Consider the following 27,014-nt stretch of genomic DNA (forward strand, 5'->3'; position numbering starts at 1 on the left):
AATGGAAAGGCAGAGAAATACTGCACAAATGAAGGAACAAACTAGAAACATAGAAGTCCAAATAAATGAAGAGGAAATAGGGAAACTACCTGAAAAAGAATTCAGAATAATGATAGTAAAGATGATAAAAAACCTTGAAAACAAAATGGAGAAAATGCAAGAATCATTTAACAAAAACCTAGAAGAATTAAAAAATAAACATACAGAGAAAAACAACATAATTACTGAAATTAAAAATACTCTAGAAGGAATCAATAGCACAGTATCTGAAGCAGAAGAATGAATCAGTGAACTGGAAGATAAATTGGTGGAAATAACTTCTGAAGAACAGAATAAAGTAAAAAGAATGAAAAGAGCTGAGAACAGTCTCAGAGACCTCTGGGATCATATCAAACATACCAACATTCAAATTATAAGGGTCCCAGAAGAAGAAGAGAAAAAGAAAAGGTATGAAAAAATTTTAGAAGAGATTATAATTAAAAATTTCCCCAACATGGAAAAGGAAATAATCAATCAAGTCCAAGAGGCACAAAGAGTCCCATACAGGATAAACCCAAGGAAAAACACGCCAAGACACATACTAATCAAACTGACAAAGACTAAACACAAAGAAAGATTATTAAAAGCAGCAAGGGAGAAGCAACAAGTAACATACAAGGGAAACTGCATATGCTTAACAGCTGATCTTTCAATGAAAACTCTGCAGGCCAGAAGGGAATGGTAGGATATATTTAAAGTACTGAAAGGGAAAAATCTACAACCAAGACTACTGGACCTGGCAAGGATCTCACTCAAAAATGATGGAGAAATAAAAAGCTTTTCAGACAAGCAAAAAGCTAAGAGAATTCAGTACCACCAAACCAGCTTTACAACAAATGTTAAATGGACTTTTTTATGGTCAAGAAATACAACAGAAAAAAAGATCTACAAAATCAACCCCAAACAATTAAGAAAATGGCAATAGGAACATATATATCAATAATTACTTTAAATTTAAATGGATTAAAATGCTCCAACCAAAAGATACAGACTAGCTGAATGGATACAAAAACAAGACCCATATATATGCTGTCTACAAGAAAGCCACTTAAGACCTCAAGACACATATAGACTGAAAGAGAGAGGATGGAAAAATATATTCCATGCAAATGGGAAGCAAAAGAAAGCTGGAGTAGGAATCCTCATATCAGACCAAATAGACTTTAAAATAAAGAAGATTACAAGAGATAAGAAAGGATGCTACATAATGATCAAGGGATCAATCCAAGAGGAAGACATAACAATTGTAAATATCTGTGCACCCAACATAGGAGCACCTCAATACATAAGAGAAATACTAATAGACATAAAAGGAGAAATTGACAGTAACACAATAATAGTAGGAGACTTTAACACCTCACTCACACCAATGGACAGAACATCAAAACAGAAAATTAATAAGGAAACACAAGTCTTAAATGATATATCAGATGAGATGGATATCATTGATATCTTCAGGACATTCCATCCAAATGCAGAAGAATACACCTTCTTCTCAAGGGCACATGGAACATTCTCCAGGATAGACCATATCTTGGGTCACAAATCAAACCTCAGCAAATTTAAGAAAACTGAAATTGTACCAAGCATCTTCTCTGACCACAATGATATAAGACTAGATATCAATTACAAGAAGAAAAGTGTACGAAACAGAAACACATGGAGATTAAACAACACGTTTCTAAATAACCAACAGGTTACTGAAGAAATCAAAAGGAAATCAAACATTTCTAGAAACAAATGACAATGAAAAGACGACAACTCAAAACCTATGGGGTGCAGCAAAAGCAGTTCTAAGAGGGAAGTTTACAGCAATACAGTTCTACCTCAAGAAACAAAAAAAAAAACAAGTAGACAACCTAACTTTACAACTAAAACAACTGGAAAAAGAAAAATTTAAAAACCCCAAAATTAGTAGAAGGAAGGAAATCATAAAGATCCAAGCAGAAATAAATGAAAAAGAAACAATAGTAAAGATTTTAAAACTAAATGTGGTTCTTTGTGAAGATAAAATTGACAAACCTTTAGCCAGACTCATCAAGAAAAAGAGAGAAGAATTAAATCCACAAAATTAGAAATGAAAAAGGAGAGGTTACAACATACAGTGCAAAAATACAAAGGATTATAAGAGACTATTATGAACAACTATATGCCAATAAAACAGACAACCTGGAAGAAATGGACAGATTCTTAGAAAGGTTCAGTCTTAGTGAACCAGGAAGAAATAGAAATTATGAACAACCCAATTACAAGCACTGAAATTGAAGCTGTGATCAAAAAACTCCCAAAAAACAAAAGCCCAGGACCAGATGGCTTCCCAGGAGAATTCTATCAAACATTTACAGAAGAGATAATGCCTATCCTTCTAAAACTCTTTCAAACATTGCAGAGGAAGGAACACTTCCAAACTCATTCTACGCAGCCACCATCACCCTGATACCAAAACCAGACAAAGACAACACAAAAAAAGAAAACTACAGGTCAGTATCACTGATGAACATAGATACAAAAATCCTCAACAAAATTTTAGCAAACAGAATTCAGCAACATATCAAAAACCTCATATACCATGATCAAGTTGGGTTTATTTCCAGGATACAAGGATTCTTCAATATATGCAAATCATTCAGTGTGATACACCATATTAACAAATTGAAAGATAAAAACCATATGATCATCTCAATAGATGCCAAAAAAGCCTTTGACAAAATTCAGCACCCATTTATGATGAAAACTCTTCAAAGAATGGGCATAGAAGGAACCTACCTCAACACAGTAAAGGTCATATATGATAAGCCTACAGAAAACATTATTCTCAATGGTGAAAAGCTGAAAGCATTCCCCCTAAGATCAGGAACAAGACAAAGGTGTCCACTTTCACCACTATTATTCAACATAGTTCTGGAAGTCCTAGCTACAGCAATCAGAGAAGAAAAAGAAATAAATGGAATCCATATTGGAAATGAAGACGTAACACTCTCACTGTTTGCAGATGACATAATACTTTACATAGAAAACCCTAAAGATAGTATCAGAAAATTACTAGAGCTAATCATTGAATTTAGCAAAGTTGCAGGATACAAAATCAATACACAGAAATCACTTGCATTTCTCTATACTAACAATGAAAAGTCAGAAAGAGAAATTAAGGAATCAATACCATTCACCATTGCAACAAAAAGAATTAAATATCTAGGAATAAACTTACCTAAGGAGACAAAAGAACTGTACACAGAAAATTATAGGACACTAATGAAAGAAATCAAAGACCACATAAACAGATGGAGAGAGATTCCATGTTCCTGGGTAGGAAGAATCAATATTGTGAAAATGACTATGCTACCAAATGCAATCTACAGATTCAATGTGAACCCTATCAAATTACCAAGGGCATTTTTCACAGAACTAGAACAAAGAATTTCACAATTCATATGGAAACACAAAAGAATCCAAATAGCCAAAGCAGTCTTGAGAAAGAAGAATGGACCTGGAGGAATCAACCTTTCTGACTTCATATTATACTACAAAGCTACAGTCATCAAGACAGTTTGGTACTGGCACAAAAACAGAAATATAGACCAATGTAACAAGATAGAAAGCCCAGAAATAAACCCATGCACTTATGGGTACCTTATTTTTGACAAAGGAGGCAAGAATATACAAGGGGGCAAAGACAGCCTCTTCAATAAATGGCATTGGGAAAACTAGACAACTACATGTAAAAAAATGAAATTAGATCACTTGCTAACACCATACACAAAGATAAACTCAAAATGGATTAAAGACCTAAATGTAAAACTAGAAACTATAAAACTCTTAGAGGAAAACATAGGCAGAATACTTGATGACCTAAATCAAAGCAAGATCCTCTATGACCCACCTCCTAGAGTAATGGAAATAAAAACAAAAGTAAACAAGTGGGACCTGATTAAACTTAAAAGCTTTTGCACAGCAAAGGAAACTATAAGCAAGGTGAAAAGACAATCTTCAGAAAGGGAGGAAATAATAGCAAATGAAACAACTGACAAAGGATTAATTTCCAAAATATACAAGCAGCTCATACAACTCAATACCAGAAATACAAACAACCCAATCAAAAAGTGGGGGGAAAAAGACCTAACAGACATTTCTCCAAAGAAGATATATAGATGGCTAACAAACACATGAAAAGATGCTCAACATCACTCATTATTAGAGAAATGCAAATCAAAACTACAATGAGATATCACTTCACACCAGTCAGAATGGCAATCATCAAAAAGGCTACAAACAATAAATCCTGGTGAGGGTGTGGAGAAAAGGGAACTTTCTTGCACTGTTGGTAGGAATATAAATTGGTACAGCCACTATGGAAGACAATATGGAGATTCCTTAAAAAACTAGGCATAAAACCACCATTTGACCAAGCAATCCCACTCCTAGGCATATACCCTGGGGAAACCACAATTGAAAGAGACACATATATACCATTTTTCATTGCAGCACTATTTACAATAGCTAGAACATGGAAGCAACCTAGATGTCCATTGACAGATGAATGGATAAAGAAGTTCTGGTACATATACACAATGAAATATTACTCAGCCATAAAAAGGAATGCATTTGAATCAGTTCTAATGAAATGGATGAACCTAGAACCTATTATACAGAGTGAAATGAGTCAGAAAGAGAAAGACAGATACTGTATTCTAACGCATATATACAGAATCTAGAAAAATGGTACTGAAAATATTTACAGGGAAACATTGGAGAAACAGATGTAGAGAATAGTCATATGGACATGGGGAGAGGGGAGGAGAGGGTGAGATATATGGAAAGAGTAACATATTACATATTACCATATGTAAAATGATAGCCAATGGGAATTTGCTGTATGGCTCAGGAAATCAAACACGGACTCTGTATCAACCTAGATGGGTGGGATGGTGAGGGAGATGGAAGGGAGTTTCCAAAGGGAAGAGATTTATGTATATCTATGGTTGACTCATGTTGAGGTTTGACAGAAAAAAGCAAAATTCTTTAAAGTAATTATCCTTTGATACAATATAAATTGAAAAAAGAAGATTGGGGCTAGATATTAGCGATAGAAACAGGAATAAGAAATGCTTCCACATTTATAGAGCTTACAGTCTATTGGGGAAGTCAAACCAAAATAATACAATAAATAGATAATTACAAGTTATTAAAAGTGAAATAAAAAGGGTAGAAAAATGAAAGGTAGGGAACATGATTTTCCTATGGTTCAATGATGGGCTTAGAGAGTGAAATTTAAGCTTTGATCATGAAAGAGGAAGAGTCAGCCATAGGAACAGCAATAAAAAAGCACTAGACACAGAGTAGCATATGCAGTGTCCCTGAGCTGGGAAACTTGAATTATCCCAGAACTCAACCAGTGCTGGTGTGGCTGGAACCCAGTCTTCAGACGGCAGAGAGGTACAGGAGGAAGTTTGGGAAGAAGACAGGACTTCTAGGCAAGAGGAAAACTGGGCTCTTAGTTTATAGAGCAAGAAAATGGTAGACCAGGGATTTGAACCAAGGTCATAGTAGTCCCCAAGTCCCCTATACTGGTGCTACACAAAGTGGATTCCATAGATCAGCAATGTCACTGTCACTGGAGAACTTGCTGGAAATGCTCATTCGTGACCCACCCCAGGAACTCCAGTTCCAGAGCCTAGTAATCTGTTTTAACAAGATTGATATCCACTACCTTCATGAAGATCAAAGACACCTTAAATTCCCCACTCCTCTCATTTACATCTTTCTCACAGTCCAAGCAGGATTACTCCTTTAAGCGACCTAATCATTTGCGTGCAGGACTGGTCCTTTAGCATGCAGCACCCACTGCTTATCTTACATCATGTAGTCCTGCCAGGCCTGCAGGTTCACTCAGTTGAGCTCTGCTGTGCACTTTGCTTAAACTTCTTCTCTCTGTTGCAGGACAATTCGCCCCAACAGTGCAGTGCGCTCCATCTACAAAGCTTCGGGCTGCTCCGACAACCCCAACCATCACGTCAACTACCTGGAGCATGTAGTCGTGCGCATCACCATCACCCACCCCAGGAGGGGAGACCTGGCCATCTACCTGACCTCACCCTCAGGAACCAGGTCCCAGCTTTTGGCCAACAGGTACAGTCATGGCCCCTGACCATCAGTGAGCACTCAGCTACTCATTAAGCTGGAAAAAGAATGAAGAATCAGCAGTTCTTCTCCTTTTTCTCTTCTTTTTTTACTTTTTACAAAGTTGAAGATTGTGCATGTACAAATATTATAAAATCATGATTATGTATACAATTTTTAAATATTACTTTCCATTAACAGTTTTTACAAAATATGGACTATATTCCCTGTGTGGTTACAATACATCCATGAGCCTGTCTTATACCCAATAATTTGTACCTCCCACTACCCCCCCTGTATATCACCTCTCCCAATCCCATCCACTAATTTTTTCTCTATATCTGTCTGCTACTTTTTTGTTATATTCACTAGTTTATTGTAGTTTTAAATTCCACACGTAAGATATACAGTGTTTGTCTTTCTCTGACTTATTTCACTTAGTACAGTGCTCTCCAAGTTCATCCATGTTGCTGCAAATGACAAAAATTGTTTTTATGCCTGAGTAGTATTCCATGTATATATGTATGTATGTGTGTATCTATATAGAGATGTATGTATATATACATATATGTGCTCAATCGTAGCCTACTCTTTGCAACCCCATGGACTGTAGCCCACCAGACTCCTCTGTCCATGGAATTTTCCAGGCAAGAATATTGGAGTGGGTTGCCATTTCCTTCTCCAATATATACATATACATACACACACACACAGACACACACACACACACACTCTTATACCACAGCTTCTTTATTCATTCATCTTTCAATGGACACTTAGGTTGCTTCCATATCTCAGCTGTTGTAAATAATCTGCTGTGCACAATGGGGTCTACTTATCTTCTTGAATAACAACATGATTAAAAAATAGGCAGAAGAACTGAACAGACATTTTTCCAAAGAGGAAATGTAGATGGCCAACAGGTACGTGAAAAGATGCTCAACATCACTAATCATCAGGAGAAATGCAAATCAAAACCACAATGAGTTATCACCTCACACCTGTCAGAATTGCTATCGTCAAAAAGAATACAAACAACAAATGTTGGCGAGGATGTGGGGTAAAAGAAATTCTTGTACACTGTTGGTGGGAATCTCAATTGGTGCAGCAACTGGAAAACAGTATGGAAGGTCTTCAGAAAACTAAAAATAGAACTACCATATGACCTAGCAATTCCACTCCTGGGTATAGATTTTAAAAAAAAAAAGAAAATTAAAAATATACAGCTATTCTTTAATTTCTTACTACCCTAAGAACTTCAGTGAGGGGTGCCACGTAGATGTCATGATGAGATGGTCATAGCTCTCACTGCCCACACATAAACAGAGTAATGAGCTGCCTAGAATCTATTGGCATGAAACAGTGTAACACTTAAGATGTGTGTAATATTAAAAGGATGCCACAGAAAAGTTAAAGGCCACCTGTTGTTCTTTATCCTATAAAAGAAATGCAGAACACTGACTCTTTAGGCCTCTGAGATGGTATTCCTGGCCCCTAAATGTCTGCTGGCATTTGTTGCAGATTAACTGAATGCTCTTGCCTGAGCACTTTCCAAAGTTAAAGGAAATTCTATTTCTTTTAAAAAAGATTTTGGCATATTTTTTTCTACAAAGATTCAGTTAGTAAATGTTTCAAGCTTTGCAGGTCATGTGTCTGTTACCACTCCTCAACTCTGCCATTAGAGTGCAAAAGTCATTGTAAACAACATAAATGAATGTGCATGGCTGTGTTCCAATAAATCTTTACTTATACAAACAGGCCAAGGGCCGGATTTAGTTTGAGGGCCAGCATTAGTTTCCTAACCACTATTTAAAGGTTGGCCCTTTAGTCTTTATGGGCCAAGGGAACACTCACTTTCTCTTTGTAGCTTCTTCCATTCTCTCCACTCCCTTCAAACATTTCTCCAGCAGGTAATTGTATTTCCAGGATCCTGCTGAAAGGCCAGAATGTTCTAGCACAAGTCTTTTGCTCCATTGGCTTTTTGGGTAGTTGGGATCATGGGTGGGGGATACTTGTCAGCAAGTGGGACCAGATGGGGAAAGGCCAGGTTTTCTTATACACCCCATTCCCATTATGGTTCCAAACTACAAGCCACAGTGAGAAGCCTAAAAGTTTCTTTAATTTGATGTTTTACTCCAAGAGGAACATTTAATAGGAGCAAAAACCTTACTGTCAAAGGCCTATACAGTCCAAATGAAAGTCAAACTTTTATGTCGACAAGGCCACCTGTCCACGTGCCAGGTGTCCGCAGCAGTGGTAATCTCTGGTAGGACACTGACAACAGCCCAGACGAGCTGAGGAGCCAAGTCCAGTGCAGGCCTGCAGAGCCAAAAGTGAGACTGAGGAACTCTCAGTGGCTTTTCAAAATCTCCAAATTCATCTGCTGTAGGACAGTAAGAAAAAGAAAAAGTGAGAACATTTCTAGAGTCTCTCATTGCATTTTATTTCTGTTCTTGGAAGTCTTCTTGTGTTCATCCCTAAAACCTAACAGCCTTCATTAGAGCTTGAGGTAACCTGGGCTTCATATTCTATGAAGTGAAACTTTGCCAGGATCAGTATATGCAGCTGTGAGAAACTGAAGGATGCTTTGGCATCTAGTCGCTGGACACGCCCTCCTCCCTGTGCAGTCAGGGATCGCAGCTGCTGCCAGGTCTTGCTACTACCTGCCTGAGGCTTCTCTTCAGCAAGCAAGGCCTTCGGATGCACAATTCTATGATTAAGGGACATCATGCCAGCTGTTGTTACTGAAGCCAGGGAAGACCTTGTTCTTGATTTCTTTTTTCTTTTCTTGACTGCTGTTCATGTGCATTGAATTTGGAGTATCCAGGTGACCCCAGTGAAGTACAAAGGTTGGCTTCACACATGTGTAGCTCTTCTCCCTGGAGCCCCCTCCATTGCAGAAAAACCGTCCACCCACAGTTGTTTTCTTGGAAAACTCAGTCCCTTCAGCCTTTCTGGGATCTTCTGCGTATTTCAATATTTCTTGTTGGCTTCCCTGGAAATGACTTCAGTGAGGAAACTTGTGAGCAGAGGAGCAAAAGATTCCAAGACAGGCATTTGGTGAATTACAGTGTCACTGGCTCCAGTTCCTCATGAATTCTTCAACAGCAGGCATCCGCTTTGCTCTTTGCAAAGTGCTGAGCCCCAAAGTGCTGCCTGACTTGTGTCAAAGAAAAGTAACAGGCATTTCCGATGCTCGGTGACCCATCCTATGGTTCCCTTTAGTCTGTCCCACAGGGGCCCCCTGGGAATAAGGTCTGAGTGCAGAGTACATCTTCTTGGTCCAGAGCATTTCTTAAAGTGCTGCTCTTTTGTCTCTTCCATCTCAGAGCTGAAAATAAGTAGCCACTCCCCCCCCCCAAAAAAATGGCAGATAAAACGGAGTGGAGGGAGGAGACTGGAGATAAAGGATGTAAAAGGATGTCATGAATTCATTTGCCCATAGTTCCCCAAAACACTGCTATGAACATCTGACCTTTTAAATGTAAAACAGCTGCACTTGGTCCCCAAACCAGTCTGGCCACCTTCCAGGGCCTGGCTCCCCCATGCTTTTTGTACTTGACACTAGTAGAATCCTTCCTACTGAGGTAGCTAAGGCAAGATGGTTTCTTTTGGCATTTTTTTCCTTCTGGCATATTCCAAAACTTTAATTTTATAAGAGGAAATCTCTCTTCAGAACTTCCCAGGCTCTGACCTCCTGGCAAAGAGGCCTCTGTGTCCTCTCACCTTGGCCCTGTTTCAAAGCACACTCCCAGGATTGGGATCTGAGGGCAAGACGCATCAACAAGGGATGGGCAGGTGGTGAGGGGAAGGTCTGCTTTGCTCCTGGTGGCCTTCAAGTTGGCCTGCTGGCCTGGGCACTATACCTGTCCTCAAGGAAAAGGTGACCAGGTCAGGATTTAGAAGGAATTTGTATGTCAGAGATTTTTAAAATTTTTTTAAATTGAAGTGTAGTTGATTCACAATGTTGTGTTAATTTCTGCTGTATACAACAGTGATTCAGTTATATATACACACACACATATGTAGACATTCTTTTTTATATTCTTTTCCATTATGTTTTATCATAGGATATTGCATACAGTTCCTTATGCGATACAGTAGGACTTTGTCATTTATCCATTCCATATGTAATAGTTTGCATCTGCTAATCCCAAATCCCCCTTTCCACTGGGCAGTCTATGTCTGTTTCTGTTTCATAGATAGGTTCATTTTTGTCATATTTTAGACTCCACATATAAGTATATCATACGGTATCTGCCTTTCTCTTTGTGACTTAACTTCACTTAGTATGATAATCTCTAGGTCCATCCATGTTGCTGCAAATGACATCATTTTGCTCTTCTTCACGGCTGACTGGGGTTCCACTGTATATATGTACCACAGCTTCTTGACTCATTCATCTGTCAATGGACATACAGGTTTTTCCCATGTCTTGGCAATTGTGGATAGTGGTGCTACAAACATAGGGATGTGCATGATCTTTTTGAATTATAGTTTTTTTCTGGATATAATTGTAGTTTTTTCCAGGCATGGAATTGCTAGATCATATTATAATTGTATTTTTAGTTTCAGGAGCCTGCATACTGTTTTCCACAGTGGCTGCATGAACTTGCATTCCCACCAATAGTATAGGGGGGTTCCCTTTTCTCCACACACTCTGTAGCATTTATTTTAGAGTTTTTAATGATGGCCGTTCTGAGTGATATGAGGTGATACCTCATTGTTGTTTAGCTTCGCATTTCTCTATTAGCGATGTTAAGCATCTTTTCATCTGCCTGTTGGCCATCTGTATGTCTTCTTTGGATAAATTTCTATTTAGGTCTTCTACCCATTTTTCAATTGGGTTGTTTTTTGTTGTTGTTGTTGAATTTATGAGCTGTTAACATATGTTGGAAATTAAGCCCTTTTGGTCACATCATTTGCAAATATTTTCTCCCATTCTGTAGGTTGTCTTTTCATTTTGTTTATGGTTTCCTTTCCTGTGCAAAAGCTTGTAAATTTGACTAGGTCCCATTTGTTTATTTTTATTTCTACTGCCAAGGGAGACTGACCTAAGAAAACATTGGTATGGTTTATGTCAGAGAATGTTTTGCCTATGTTCTCTTCTAGGAATTTTATGATGTCACATCTTATGTTTAAGTCTTTAGGCCATTTTGAGTTTATTTCTGTGTATGATGAGAGGGTGTGTTATAACTTCATTAATTTTTACATGCAGTTGTCCAGCTTTTCCAACCCCACTTGTTGAAGAGATTTTTTTTCCATTGTATATTTTTGCCTCTTTTGTCGAAGATTAATTGACTGTAGATGTGTGGGTTTATTTTCTGTGCTCTCTATTCTAGTCTGTTGATACATATGTCTGTTTTTGTGCCCATACTACACTGTTTTGATTACTGTAGTTTTGTAGTATTGTCTGAAGTCTGGAAGGGTTATGCCTTCTGCCTTGTTCTTTTTCTCTTTGGCATTTCAGGGCCTTTTATGGTTCCATATAAATTTTAGGATTATTTGTTCTGGTCCTGTGAAAAAAATATCATGGGTAATTTGATAGAAAGTGAAGTCATTCAGTTGTGTCTGAGTCTTTGCATACCCATGGACTATAGGCCGCCAGGCTCCTCTAGCCATGCAATTCTCCAGGCAAGAATACTGGAGTGGGTAGCCATTCCATTCTCCAGGGGAATCGTCCCAACTCAGGGTTCTAACCCAGGTCTCCTACATTGTGGGCAGATTCTTTACTGTCTGAGCCACCATTTGATTGGGACCATATAAAACCTGTAGATTGCTTTGGAGAATATGGTCATTTTAACAATATTAATTCTTCTAATCCAAAAGGTGGGATATCTTTCTATTTCTTTGACTCATCTTCAATTCCCTTTATTAATGTTTTATAATTTTCAGTATATAAGTCTTTTACCTCCTTGGTCAAGTTTATTCCTAAGTATTTTGTTTGTGTGTCAGAGATTATTATTGGGGACAATAAGTAGTTCCCCTATTAGACACTCATCTTTCTTCCAGAGAAGTCAGTATTTCTGAGGAGGACCATGTAAAACAAAGAACACTGTGCAGTTAAAAGACAGGAATCCTGAAAGGCTTAAAACACAAAGTTTTCCTCGTGAGGTCATCTGGGATGAAGAGTTAGAGCTCTGGTGGCTGAGTCATCCCTATTTGACCTCTCCTGTTTGTCCATGAGGCACGACTCTTGACAGTGGACTGGGCATTGGCCTCTGTGAGAAGGAAGGATACTGAGGTCCAGCTCAGACTCAGAATCCAAGGCTCACTCGGTAGCATCTCCCCTCAATGATGATACGCATCTCCCCTTAATTAGACATGCAGACGAGGAGAATAAGCTAGGAAGGAAGCTGAGGGGACAGCAACCCTCCTCCCTTACTACCTTCATTTTGGTATTGACAAAACCTGTGTCCTAGTCTTGGGACCAGAAACTGCTATCCATAACGGTAAATTCCAAAAACAAAGAGGCCATGGTTAGCATTCCCAAAGTCCTTATTTTCCTCGACATTTCAGAAAGGAGCGTCTTCAGTGTTGCTCAGCCTTTCATCGTGGAAATTCCTCAGGAACGGATGTTTTTGCAGTCGCTGAACATGGTGCCCTTGTGGGCCGTCTGGAGCCCCTCAGTGCCTCCCCATCCTGGCTGCTGGGCACTTGCTAGAGCTCCTGTGGAGAACAGCTGTTCCAGGAAGCAGGGTTTACCCGAGCATCTGCAGGTGCTGAGCCCTGGAAGGCACTCAGCAGCCTTCACAGCTAGTCCAACTAGAGCTGTGTGCCCCATCAGCCCAGCAGGCAAGCCCCGGCACCACCCTTAGCAGGTCAGATGGAGGATTTAGTGGGTTGACAGAGCCATCCCGGAGTGGACAGTTAGTGCCTTCTCTTCCCTTTGTTTCCTCCTGCCCTCCCACCCTCTGTTCCTCCTCCTGGCCTGTCCACCCTGCCTAAGAAAAAATCAAACCAAATAATCAGCACAAATGCTTTACTTCTAGGGAGACCGTGGGGATCTGGCATGAGTAGGGGAACCTAGGTGAGCTTAGATCCCTTTATGATAGATACAAGAGCAACTATATTTCATCACTGTTGCACTGAGCTTCTTTTTATTTTTTAAATTTATTTTTAATTGGAAGATAATTGCTTTACAATGTTGTGTTGATTTCTGCTGTACAACAGTGTGAGTCAGACACGTGTATACATATATGCCCTCCTTCTTGAGCCCCCTTCCCACCACCGTATCCCACCCCTCTAGGTCATCACAGAGCACTGAGCTGGGCTTCGTGTGCTCTACAGCTGCTTCCCACTAGCTATCTCTTTTACACATGGTAGCGTAGGAATGTCAGTGCTCCTCTCTCAATTCATCCCACTCTCTCCTTCCCCCACTGTGTCCACAAGTCCATTCCTAAAGCAACTTTAGATGCTACCCCTTATATGACCACATGTTCAACTTCTGCCTACAAATTTTCCAACAGAAAGCCTGTCCCATCACATTCTTCCTTCAACTGCATTTGTCACAATTGTAAAAAACCTTGCTTTTTTTCTTCCCGAAATACCCGCATACTTTCTTCAACTCATTGAGTTTTAGACTTAGTTTAACTATACTGGCTCTCTGTTCTTGATTTTGGCCTCTGACTGAAAGCTGAAACTTTGCCTTTCTTTCTAAATTTGATTACAGATGTGTATCTCTGGTTCTAATTATGGTCTTAAGTGGAAAGAAGGTATACTTTCTCATCTGTATAACCTATAGTTTCTATAATTAACTGTGTTTAACTGTTGTGTTTCTACCTGAATATTTTTGTCACTGTCCAAATGTTCAATGACTGACTACTGACATTTTGCAAAGTCATGCTATATAAATGCAGGTATGACTTGCCAAAATTACACTTTTGTTGTGGAAGTTTCACATTACGCAAGGCCTCACCATGGGAAAAAGCTTCTTTCTTTATTCAAAAGACAGTACAGCCTTTGGAGTTAAGAGCTGGGGTGGTCTTGATGTCACCCGTTTTTATGTACAACTTTGGAAAAGTGATTTTTTTCATCTAGAAAACATACATAGTTGTATCTGCCTCACAAGTCTGTTACAAGTAGTAAATAAGATAATACAGTAAGCTCCTAGTATAGTAAGCACTTGTAAGTGCGAACCCTTATTCACACAGTGCTTTTCAAAACACCTTGCAAATGACTATCACACAGAGATGACTGGATCCTTCTCCCACAGAGGCTGATTCTAAAGGTCTGGGAGAGGCTCATGGATCTGCGTTTCTCATAAGCTCACAGGTGACACTGAAGCTTCCTGACCTGTCTGCAGATCACGTTTTTAAATAGCACCGATTTAAAAGATCACCCAGCTTTTTCAAACACATTCTTCTTATTTTCATGTCACCAAAAGACTTGTGAGCAATATGCTGCTGGGTGCTGTGAAAGTCACTTACAAAGGCATTTATAATGTAAACCAGATATTTAGATAAAGTGAAAAGTGAAAGTGAAGACGCTCAGTTGTGTCCGACTCTTTGCAACCCCGTGGACTGTAGCCCACCAGGCTCCTCCAGCCATGGGATTCTCCAGGCAAGAATACTGGAGTGGGGTGCTATTTCCTTCTCCAGGGGATCTTCCTGACCCAGGGATCAAACCCAGGTCTCCCGCATTGCAGGCAGACGCTTTAACCTCTGAGCCACCAGGGAAGCCATATTTAGATAAAGCCTACTATTAAAGAATAAATCTTCAAGATGATTAAGTGAGTACTTATTTACAGGTACTTATCATGTACCCACAAGGATGAATGCCTTTGGGGGTTGGTAAGTTAGTAATAGTGTACATGTTGAAAGTTTATTTTGAAACTCGTGTTTTCAGATATTCCAAACTTCTAGAACCAGTACCTTTCTCTCGACATTTCTTAAATGATTTAGGAGAGAGCAAACAACTAAATAGTGTGTTTTAAATACCCTATTTCATAAGCAAATTGTTTAAAACTTACAAAAGGCAAACATCTAAAGAAAATCAAAAGTTCAGTTTCAACTGAGCCAAATGAGTGCTTTACGCATTCTATCAGCTTTATGTTAAATTGTGATGACGCACTAAAAAAAAAAAGAAAGAAAAGAAAAAAGAGAACTTCCCAAAATATTCCATTAATGTCTAATTCTGTAGTGAACACAAACACCGTCTAGGAAGTCGTGGATAATTCTGAAATTAATATCCATTTACATTTGGGAAATAATAATATGATAACACATAGCTGTCAGTAGTTATAAAATGTCTTATTATGTAGTTGCCATAACATTATAGAAGTACGTGGTAGCCCTGACACCTTGACTGACTCTTTTATAGCCCTGACGCCTTGACTGACTCTTTTAAGTGAAAGGGGAGGAAAAAAGCGTCCAGTAATTATATGAGTTATTTCCTGAGTTAAGTAACCCTCAAAAGGATGTACTGCATTTAATGGCAGTCCTTTCTACCAGGTTTCATCCAAGCAATTTATTTGAAAGCCGCTCACAGGGATAGGGCTGTGGGGCACCATTTTAATAACTGGCTACATAATTTGTGCCACCACATGCGTATATCATTTCAGCGAGCACATGATTATGAAGTCAAATTGGCAGAACAGGGTTTCACTGCAATAGGAGATATGGAGACGGGCATGGAGTTAATCTAGTCCAGCTTTCAGCACAGTGGCCTTGCTTTATTAACATCTGATCCACACTAATAATGCTGACATGTGTCTGTTTTCTTCACTGTTGGCAGAGCACAGACATTCAGCGAGCACTGGACCTCTTAGCTGATAAACAACCACACAATTAGAATCTCTATAGCGGTGTCCAGTGGTTTGACACTTGGTTTGCGCAAGTATATTCTTTGCAACACGAATCTCATCTGCTACCTACATTACCTTTTGTTATATGCAGACAACACAAGGTTTTTAAACAGCACAGTACTAAAGATAGGGAATAGATTAAGTATTGAATTGGAATAAAAATAAAAGGGTGGGATTAGAAAAGTCACTGCCCAGCTAGTTGAAACAACAGCAATCAGTGTCTATTTCTCTCCTCATCAACTCTTTTAGCAAAACGCAGTGATCGTGTTTGGCTGCATTTTAATTCCTCTCCTCAACTTTTATGTCCACATGAAATTAATGAGCATTCCAGCCCTGCATAAAATGAAGAGACCAGGGTGGGAACCATTTAGCCAGAGAGACAAAGCCCGTTTATATTTGGGCTTTAAGACACTTTTGTGAGTAGTGAATTATGGATAGTTCTTCTGGGTACTAGTTTACATTTAATTTTCATTCCAAATGTGATTCTGAAATGATTGATAGCAGTGGAATGATTTTCAAAGTTGGAGAGGAAAGGGTGTAAGGGAAGAAACGTAGGGTCTGCTAATCCAGCAGTCAAATAACTGCCCCGTGAGTAATTAAGAGTTGGCTGAGGTTGTGGAAACAAGGCTGCCCCTCATGTGATGGCAGCCTCCAGTCTCCTTTGTAGTTCCTGGACCCGAGGCAGTGAGCCAAGTGTTCTGTCTAAACTGTTTGGGAATTGCTTTTAGGTTCAGCACTCTTGGAAAGGTATTCCGTAACAAGTTGTTGTTTCAGTGCCCTCAAATGGCACAACAGCCTCAATGAACTGGAACCTAAATTGGAACTGAGAAGGGCTGAGAAGTGGTTCTAGACCAATTTTCTGCCTCCATCCATTTCTGTGTCAACATGTTCGCTTCAGTAACATCTCTCAGGCAGGAAGGGTTATTTGAAAACATTCCTTCTTCTCTACCTCTGTGTCTCCATTGCAGCCAACACACACTTTCTGGGTTTTGCATGAAGGACTCAATATGTAAGTCAGTTGTTTAATGGCCCAGCAATTTCTTCCTGGCCAAGTCCAGTTTCAAGCATTAACTTGTAAAACAAGCCCTACGGTGATAGGGCATGCATTGTAGGATCTCCTGGATGTATGTACCACCCACGATCTGTTGAAGATCATTTACAATGGAAAGACACTCATGTAAGGAACCACCATTTCCATCTCTGTTAGCATGAGGGAAAGCTGCCTGCTCCAACAAGGTCCTCGTTGAAATGCCACACGCCTCTGTTCAGAAGTAACCTTTTACAGATAGTGTACAGATATTCTAAAAAAAAAAAAAAGGCCTCCTTCATTATGAATGGAGGCAGTAATTTTCAAAACTTATATGAAGAAGTTACAAAACACATATGAATATTCGAAAGATCTATAATGTTCTCTAGTAAAGAGATCTGTTCAACTTTAACTCAGCCTTCTCAATTTTCTGGACATGGGACACTGAGAATGCTGCTAAAATATTTTTTTCTTCTTTCGAGAGCTCAGGAACATGTAACAGGTGATTTTCCTGTTTATTGTTTTTCTCCAAGTGTCAGCCACTTACCTTACACAGTCCCTATTTACACCGTCCAACCCTTCTGTTTGAGAAGCCAGCTGATATTTTAGAGGGAGCCTCAAACACATTTATATAACACACACACACACACACACACACACACACACACACACACACACAAATCAGAGTTGTTATGTATTAGTTACAATGAGATTAAACTGGTTTTTAGAACGGCATATTTTTCTCCCAATGGGAAGAACCACAAGATCAAATTAGAGCCACCAGTTTCCTTGGTGAACATGAAATTAAAGCAAGGAGAGTTGACTGTATGTCATAAATAACTATCAGGATCCAGTTGTCATGACTTTTGTATTTATCTGCTCTGAAGGATAGATAATATCCTAGTAACTGGATATGGTTCAAGCAGAAAAAGATTTCATACAGGGAATTAGGAACTTAGAAAATTATTGGACAGACTGGAAGGACAGAATCTAGGCTGCAGTTCCAGGCATGACTTCCTGAACTGGATAATATTAATGGGCATGGTCTTTTCATTTAGGGGTAATTTCCATATAATCCACTTTCAATGTAAATAATTGCATAAGTTTTGATAAATATATACTTGCATAACTATTCCTCCACTCCCAAAACTTCCATCATGCCCCTGCCTCCTCCCTCCTGGCCTGTGGCAACCACTGATCTGTTTCTGTTTAAGTAGTGTTTTCTATAATGTCATATGCAATTGAATCAGAGAGTACATAATCTTTTGTGTCTGACTTTTTCCACTTAGCTTATTGCCTTTGAAATTCATTCATGTTGTTGCAGTTATTAATTGTGCAGATTTGTATTACGAGGTAGTGTTTCCTTGTATGAATATAGCATAATTTATTTATGCATTCCCCAGATGGACATCTGAGTTGCTGATAGTTTTTGACAATTATGAATAATGCTGCTGTGAACATTCATGTGGAGTTCTTTGTGTGGACACATGTCTTTACTCCTCTTGGGTAAATAAATATCTGGTGGTGGGGGGATAGCTTAGTCATATGGTAAGGACTGCCTAACTGTTGTCCAGAGCAGCTGCACCATTTTGCCTATCTATCTGCAGTGGAAGCAAGCTTCAGTTGCTCCACATCTCCAGCTCTTGGTACTACCAGGCCTGTGGGTAGAGTTTTAGCCTTGGTTCCCTGATACCCATGTCATTATCCCTCCCAGATTTGTTACTGCATGCAAGTCCCATGCCTGTTTCCCAATAATTTTGTGTGTGTGTATTTGGGTCTACTAATCGGTGATGCCTAGGATGAAGACAGTCTCCAGTGCTGAACTGAACATGTGATGGATACAGGGAGGTCATTGATCATGGTCTTGACTGGACCCTCACTAGATTTTAAACAACACACAAAACAATGTTTTATGGCTCTCTCTCAGGCTTTTTGATCATTCCATGGAAGGATTTAAAAATTGGGAATTCATGACCATTCATTGCTGGGGAGAACGAGCTGCTGGTGACTGGATCCTGGAAGTTTATGACACTCCCTCTCAGCTGAGGAACTTCAAGACTCCAGGTAAGAACTCTCTTAATATAATTTGATTTACTGTACAGAAAAACAGTGTATATTCTGGCCAATAAATGTGTTTCACATTCATATATCAATGTGAATCCTTTATCATGTGATTCTATGCCTCGAGTTGTCCTCCTGTACTCCAATTCTTGACATTACCATTAGAAAAGTAATATTTAGGATAAGAATTCAAGAAAAGACCTTTAAATATAAAGACAAGATAAAACATGACAGCTATTGATTGATATTTCAGAATTATGATCCATGTCTCTAACCACCTTCCATTACTTTATCAAAAAACAAGCCAGCCTTGTCCACGTGCAGTGGGTTAAACTGCATAGTTGTAAGATCAGACAGGTTTCCTTCAATATCTTTTTTCTGAGTTTGCTTTAAATTTAATTTTCAGTGCAGACAAGACCTTGAGCTTGGCCTATGCCAGCTAAACTGGTTGCCACTAAAGAAAATGAGTGATAGCGTTCTGCCCTGCATGAGACCAAGAGCTAAGTAAAGAGCAAACTTTCCTGATTTGTGAAACATGGTAATGAATGATGTCAACAGCATTCTTTTCAGGTCATCTCAGGCTGTGTTGCCACACATGGCCTGTTTCCCTCTTCCTGCTGATGTATGAACCTTATTTGTAACATAAAATAAGAAAAAGTACAAATGCAGCATGAGATGGGAGACTGAACAGTTTTTCGCAGCACCCTGTGTTCAATATCAGTAATCCAAGTCTATGCCCCAACCAGTAATGCTGAAGAAACGGAAGTTGACTATTTCTGTGAAGACCTACAAGACCTTCTAGAACACCCAAAAAAGATGTTCTTTTCATTACAGGGACTGGAATGTAAAAGTAGGAAGTGAAGAGATACCTAGAGTAACAGGCAAATTTGGCCTTGCAGTACAAAATGAAGCAAGGCAAAAGCTAACAGAGTTGTGCTAAGAGAACGCACTGGTCATAGCAAACACCCTCTTCCAACAACACAAGAGATGACTCTACACATGGGCCTCACCAGATGGTCAATACCAAATCAGATTGATTATATTCTTTGCAGTCAGAGATGGAGAAGCTCTATACAGTCAGCAAAAACACCACCAGGAGCTGACTGTGGCTCAGACCATGAACTCCTTATTGCCAAATTCAGACTTAAATTGAAGAAAGTAGGGAAAACCACTAGGCCATTCAGGTATGACCTAAATCAAATCCCTTATGATTATCGGTGGAAGTGACAAATAGATTCAAGGGATTAGATCTGATAGAGTGCCTGAAGAACTATGGATTGAGGTTCGTGACATTGTACAGGAGGCAGTGTTCAAGACCATCCCCAAGAAAAAGAAATGCAAAAAGGCAAAATGATTGTCTGAAGAGGCCTTACAAATAGCTGAGAAAAGAAAAGAAGCAAAAGGCAAAGAAGAAAAGGAACGATACACCCATTTGAATGCAGAGTTCCAAAGAATAGCAAGGAGAGATAAGAAAGCCTTCCTCAGTGATCAAAGCAAAGAAAGAGAGGAAAACAATAGACTGGAAAAGACTTGAGATCTCTTCAAGAAAATTGGAGATACCAAGGGAACATTTCATGCAAAGATGGGCACAGTAAAGGATAGAAATGGTATGGACCTAACAGAAGCAGAAGATATTAAGAGGTGGTAAGAATCCACAGAAGAACTATACAAAAAAGATCTTCAAGACCCAGATAATCACAATAGTGTGATCACTCACCTTGAGCCAGACATGCTGGAATGAGAAGTCAAATGGGCCTTAGGAAGCATCACTGCAAACAAAGCTAGTGGAGGTGATGGAATCCCAGTTGAGTTATTTCAAACCCTAAAAGATGATGCTGTGAAAGTGCTGCACTCCATATGCCAGCAAATTTGGAAAACTCAGCAGTGGCCATAGGACTGGAAAAGGTCAGTTTTCATTCCAATCCCAAAGAAAGGCAATGCCAAAGAATGTTCAAACTACCACACAATTGCACTCATCTCCCACACTAGCAAAGTAATTCTCCAAGCCAGGCTTCAACAGTGTGTGAACTTCCAGATGCTCAAGCTGGTTTTAAAAAAGGCAGAGGAACCAGAGCTCAAGTTGCCAACATCTGCTGGATCATCGAAAAAGCAAGAGAGTTCCAGAAAAACATCAAATTCTGTTTTATTGACTATGCCAAAGCTTTTGACTGTGTGGATCATGACAAACTGTGGAAAATTCTTAAAGAGATGGGAATACCAGATCACCTGACCTGCCTCCTGCAAAACCTGTAAGCAGGTCAAGAGGCAACAGTTAGAACTGGACATGGAGCAACACACTGGTCCCAAACCAGGAAAGGAGTATATCAAGGCTGTATATTGTCACCCTGCTTATTTAATTTATATGCAGAGTACATCATGAGGAATGCCAGGCCAGATGAAGCACAAACTGGAATCAAGATTGCTGGGAGAAATATCAATAACCTCAGATATGCAGATGACACCACCCTTATGGCAGAAAGCAAAGAACTAAAGAGCTTCTTGATGAAAGTGGAAGAAGAGAGTGAAAAAGCTGACTTAAAACTCAACATTCAGAAAGCTAAGATCATGACATCTGGTCCCATCACTTCATGGCAAATAGATGGGAAACAATGGAAACAGTGAGAGACTTAATTTTCTGGAGCTGCAGAATCACTGCAGATGGTGACTGCAGCCATGAAATTAAAAGATGCTTCCTGCTCCTTGGAAGAAAAGCTATGACCAACCTAGACAATATACTAAAAAGCAGAGACATTACTTTGCCAACAAAGGTCTGTGTAGTCAAAGCTATGGTTTTTCTAGTAGTCATGTATGAATATGAGAATTGGACTATAAAGAAAGCTGAACACCGAAGAATTGATGCTTTTGAACTGTGGTATTGGAGAAGACTCTAGAGAGTCCCTGGACTGCAAAGAGATCCAACCAGTCCATCCTAAAAGAAATCAGTCCTGAATATTCATTGGAAGGACTGATGCTGAAGCTGAAACTCTAATACTTTGGCCACCTGATACAAAGAACTGACTCATTTGAAAAGACCCTGATGCTGGGAAAGCTTGAAGGTGGGAGGAGAAGGGGATGACAAAGGATGAGATGGTTGGATGGCATCACCAACTCAATGGACATGAGTTTGAGTAACCTCCGGGAATTGGTGATAGACAGGGAAGCCTAGTGTGTGCAGTCCATGGGATCGCAGAGTCAGACATGACTGAATGACTGAACTTTGTTGCCTGTGGTGGAGCCCTGAGTAGTACTTGCCTAGTAATAGATGCTCTCTCTCTGTTTGATAACTACCCAAGTTCCCGCCCAGCTGTGGCCACATCTTCCATCATCTAATAAGTTGTTGCTTCTTAATCCTTTGTCTAGTCCATCTGCAGAAGAACAAGGCTTGAGGGCCATTATAGGACTGGTGTACAATTCTAAGTCCTCTTTTGATCGGAACAGATTAACCCAAGCATTCTGTAGTTAACTGTAATGGTATGTATCATTTGGGTACTGTGGGTTGTATAGGGCAAAAGAAGCAATCAGTAAAGTGAAGAGTGAAGCGTACATTTTTTAAAAAATTTGTTTTTAATTATTTATTTTACTGTGTTGGATCTTAGTGGAGTATGCAGGATCTTTAGTTGCAGCATGTGGAATCAAATCCAGGCCCCCTGCATTGAGAGCACAGAGTCTTAGCCTCTGGACCACCAAGGCAGTCTCCTGATGCAGACATTTGCCACACTTTTGCCCACCACTCAGGGGAAGTTGTTCATTCTGAGAGATCCATTTTTAGGGCACACAGTGTAGCCATCTCTTTTCCTTTATTCCATGATGTGGTTTATCTGTATTGCCACAGTGGTCCCACACTCAGGGGATTCAAAACCATCATGGTAGCAAGGTCACAATGAATCAGGATAAAAGTTTTGTGAAAGCATATCTGAGCCCAGCACACCTCCAGCAGCCACCATATATGTAATAATTGCCAAGGTCTTACTCAGAAATCAGATGTTTGTCAACAAGGCAGGGTTGGTAGAAAACATCTGAATAAACTAGATCCTAGTTACTGGAAAGCTTTCACTTGTTCCTAATCTCAGTTCCCAGGACCTTCCCCTCTCCTTCCCTCTTCTCTTCAAACCATGCTTCTTGCTCATGCCGTGGAGATGCACTATGTCAAGGCACTCAGGGGCAATAGCAGGCATGGTAGCTGGACTGGGCTGCCCTGACCAAAGGGCAGCTCCCACTGGATCCATCAGCATGTGCCACTCTTACGTCTCAAGAGATCTAAGTGAAATAAACACTGTCTGGACGTGGCAGCTGTGTGCCAAGAAAGGTGCAGCCTACAGACATGAGGGGTGCATTATCTATTGAGAATTTGAGACAGTTATGTATAAAAGTAACTCTTTAATATCACCATTCTAATGCATCTCAGTGATAAAATGCTCCTCCCCACAAGCAGACTGCCCCTGGGGGCACACTGATGACAGACCTGGGGTTTGCATGCACAGGTGTGAGGCTATCTCACTCTCTCTCTGCCCTCAAGGAGTTCAGAGTCTGTCCAGAGTTTATTGTGATTACCTGTGTTAAAAGGTCTCTGCAATAGCTCTGATCATCTAGAGCTGTCTGTTTCGTATCATTGACTTCTCCTTATACGATTTAAATGTTTAACCCCAGTCACCTCCAGTCATCTTAAGAGATGTTCCTTTGTGCCAGAAGAGATACCCTAATGCTATATAACCTGGGGTCAGAAGTCTTTAATAGAAACACATGGTCTTCAGGTATCCTTTCTTTAACTAACCTTTCAGGTCAGGATTAGATGCAATTTTGAAAAGGGACTTTCACTTTTTTCTGTTTCTGTCATTGTTACTATGGCGTACAGTCCTCCAATTAATGTGGGATTTCTTTAGTAATTCAGTTGCAGATGTAGACTCTTCTAGCCCAATTAAATAGTAGAATCATTCCCAAATATATGTATATGGCTCCAAACTGAGTTTACATTTATTTGTTATTTCTTCCCACTTATTATTAAAACATAGTAAGGTTTTTGGAGGATTTTTTTCTTATTCTTGTTCCACTGCATATTAAATCTATCTTTGATTTTTACCTTCGGCAGATTGCATTTGAGTGTTAGCAAACAGAATGGATTTTCTCTTATTCTGCATTTATATTGCTATTTCTTCACAAGATATTGCCATTTCCACTGCAAAATCTCCTACAGAATTTAGCAAATGGAAAAAGTAGTAGGGGAGGAAAAAGACGACAGCCCAAATATGGCAGCATTTGATGTGAATTGCGGCAGAGATCCTAAGGAAATAAAATTACATAATAAGTGAAAAATAAAAAGATAAATTGCCCAGCAAGGGTGTCCCCAGAGGGCTTATGATGTACTTCAGAAATGGGACCAAGGGAAATAATCAGTTATGAGTCAGCACTCTCTAAACACTTACAAGGGTAAATTTTTAGATCCAAGATGATCTTAAGTTAAATGGACCAGGTTTTAGAGTGACTGATAGATTGGGTTTCCCATACTGTCTTTGTATCATGTGCTCCAATTATGCACTTGAGAGATGCTGTAAGGAAAAGAGGTTCTCTTTTTGCATTGCCACCTAAAGGCAGTCAGATAGGTCATTAATTTCAGGCAGTCATTCATTTCTTGACAGCACTTAATGTCTACGACTTGAAATCCTGAGACTGAATAATACCCTAATTAAGATTAGCATAGTCATTAACAAGTGAGTCCAAAGAAAAGCTGTCAGAGGGCAAACCAAATATAAACCAGCCTGCTGGCCCAGTGCAAATGTCAGAAAACAATGAATGTGGCCCAGAATACGTTTATTTTTAAACTTCATATTCTTATACTCCCAGAAATGACCAGGAAGACAGAATTATGTAACAGTTTAAGAATGTAAGATTTGGATACAGAATTTTTTTTTAATTGAGGGGTAATTGACATATTAGTTTTAGTTGTACAATTGTACAATTTTATATTTGTATATATTGCAAAACAATAACCACAATAAGTCTAGTGAACACCCATCACCTCACATAATTTCTTTCCTGTGATGAGACCTTTTCAGATACACTGTTTTAATGACTTTGTTGTATACAATACATTATTATTAAATATACTCAACCAATCTGTACCTTATATCCCCAGGACTTAATAATTTTTAACTGGAAGTTTGTACCATTTGATCCCCTTCATCTATTTCATCCACTCCTATACACCTCCTGCCTCTGGCAACCACCAGTCTGTTCCGTGTATCTATGTGTTCAATCTTCTATTTTTTAAATTTTTTTAAGACTCCATACACAAGAGATCATATAGTATCTGTCATTTTCTATCTGACTTCACTTAGCAAGGTCCACCCATGTTTCCCCAAGTGGAAAGATTCCCTTTTATGGCCAAGTATTATCTATATACATTTATATGTGTATGTGTCTATATTTGTGTGTGTGTATATCCATTCATCCATCATTGGACATGTGGGCTGCCTTCTTTTTTAGGCTATCTAAATAATACTGCAGTGAACATGTGGGTACATATAACTTTTAAGAGTTTTTTTTTTCCCCCCAGAAGTGGAATTTCTGGACCACATGGTAGTTCTATTTTTTAATTTTTTGAGGAAATCCCATAATTTTTCCAGAGTGGCTGAAAATTTACATTCCCACCAAGAGTGCATAAGGATTCCCTTTTCTCCACTTCCTCACCAATATTTGCTATTTCTTGTCTTTTTGATAATAGCCATTCTAACAGGTGTAAAATAATAGCTCATTGTGGTTTTAATTTGCGTTTCTTGGATGATTAGTGATGAGCACCTCTTCATGCTGGCCATCTGTATGTACTCTTTTGAAAAATGTTTATTTAGATCCTCTTCCCATGTTTTAATCAGATTGCTTTTCTGCTGTTGAGTTGTATGAGATTTTTATATGTTTTGGATATTTGCCCTTTATCAGATATATGATTTGCAAATATTTTCCACAAGTTACATTTTCATTTAATTAATGGTTTCCTTTGCTGTGCAGAAGCTCTATAGTTTGATATAGTCCCGTGTGTTTATTTTTGCATTTGTTCCCTTTGCTTTTGTTGTCAAATACAAAAAATAATTCCCAAGATCAGTGTCAAGGAGTGTGCCACTGGTTTCCTTCTAGAAGGTCTTACATTCAGATCTTTAAGCCATTACAAGTTAGTTTTTGTGCATGGTGTTAGATAGCAGTCCAGTTTTTCTAACCATTTGTTGAAGACTACCTTTTCTCTATTGCATCAATGTATTCTTGTCTCCTTTGTCATAAATTGACTATATACATGTACATCTCTGTTTCATTCATTTATCTGTTTTTATGTCAATACCATTACAATTTGATTGTTATACCTTTGTAATATAGTTTGAAATCAGGGAGCATGATAACTCCAGCTTTGTTCTTTCTCAAGATTGCTTTGGCTATTTTGGGTCTTTGAGTTCCATAAAAATTTTAGGATTCTTTGTTCTATTTCTGTGAAAAATGCCTTTTGAATTTTCCTAAGGATTACACTGAATCTGTAGATTGCTTTAGGTAGTAGGGACATTTTCATAATATTTCTATAATTCATGAACATGGAATATCTTTCCATTTATTCATGTCAATTTATCAATTTCTTACAGTTTCCAATGTACAGATATCTCACCTTCTTGGTTATATTTATTCCTAGGTATTTTGTTCTTTTGATGCAATTGTAAATAGGATTGCTTTCTCTGATAGTCTATCATTTGTGTAAAGAAATGCAACAGATTTTTGTACATCAATTTTGTATCTTGAAACTTCTTTGACTTTGTTGCTTGGTTCTAAGTTTTCTGGTAGAGTCTTTAGGGGTTTCTGTATGTAATATGTCATCTACAAATGTTTTACTTCTTCCTTGACAACTTATATGCTTTTTCTTGCCTACATCCTTGCTCCTGATCTTTACTATGTTGACAAATGTTCCCTCTATAACCACTTTGTTGAAAGTCTTTT

At 39.0% G+C, this 27,014-nt stretch overlaps 1 protein-coding gene across 3 annotated transcripts in view; it reads left to right on the plus strand.

Annotated features, from left to right (window-relative positions):
- PCSK5 (proprotein convertase subtilisin/kexin type 5) overlaps positions 1-27,014 on the plus strand; it is a 500,900-nt gene that overhangs the window by 295,053 nt on the left and 178,833 nt on the right. For all 3 annotated transcript variants that reach the window (XM_068974738.1, XM_068974739.1, XM_068974741.1), the window contains exons 12-13: positions 5,977-6,165; positions 18,916-19,052. In XM_068974738.1, coding sequence (XP_068830839.1) covers positions 5,977-6,165; positions 18,916-19,052 — 326 coding nt within the window. The remainder of the gene's footprint in view (positions 1-5,976; positions 6,166-18,915; positions 19,053-27,014) is intronic.

The sequence above is a fragment of the Capricornis sumatraensis genome, chromosome 6 (genome assembly GCF_032405125.1).
Source record: "Capricornis sumatraensis isolate serow.1 chromosome 6, serow.2, whole genome shotgun sequence".
Lineage (NCBI taxonomy): Eukaryota > Metazoa > Chordata > Mammalia > Artiodactyla > Bovidae > Capricornis > Capricornis sumatraensis.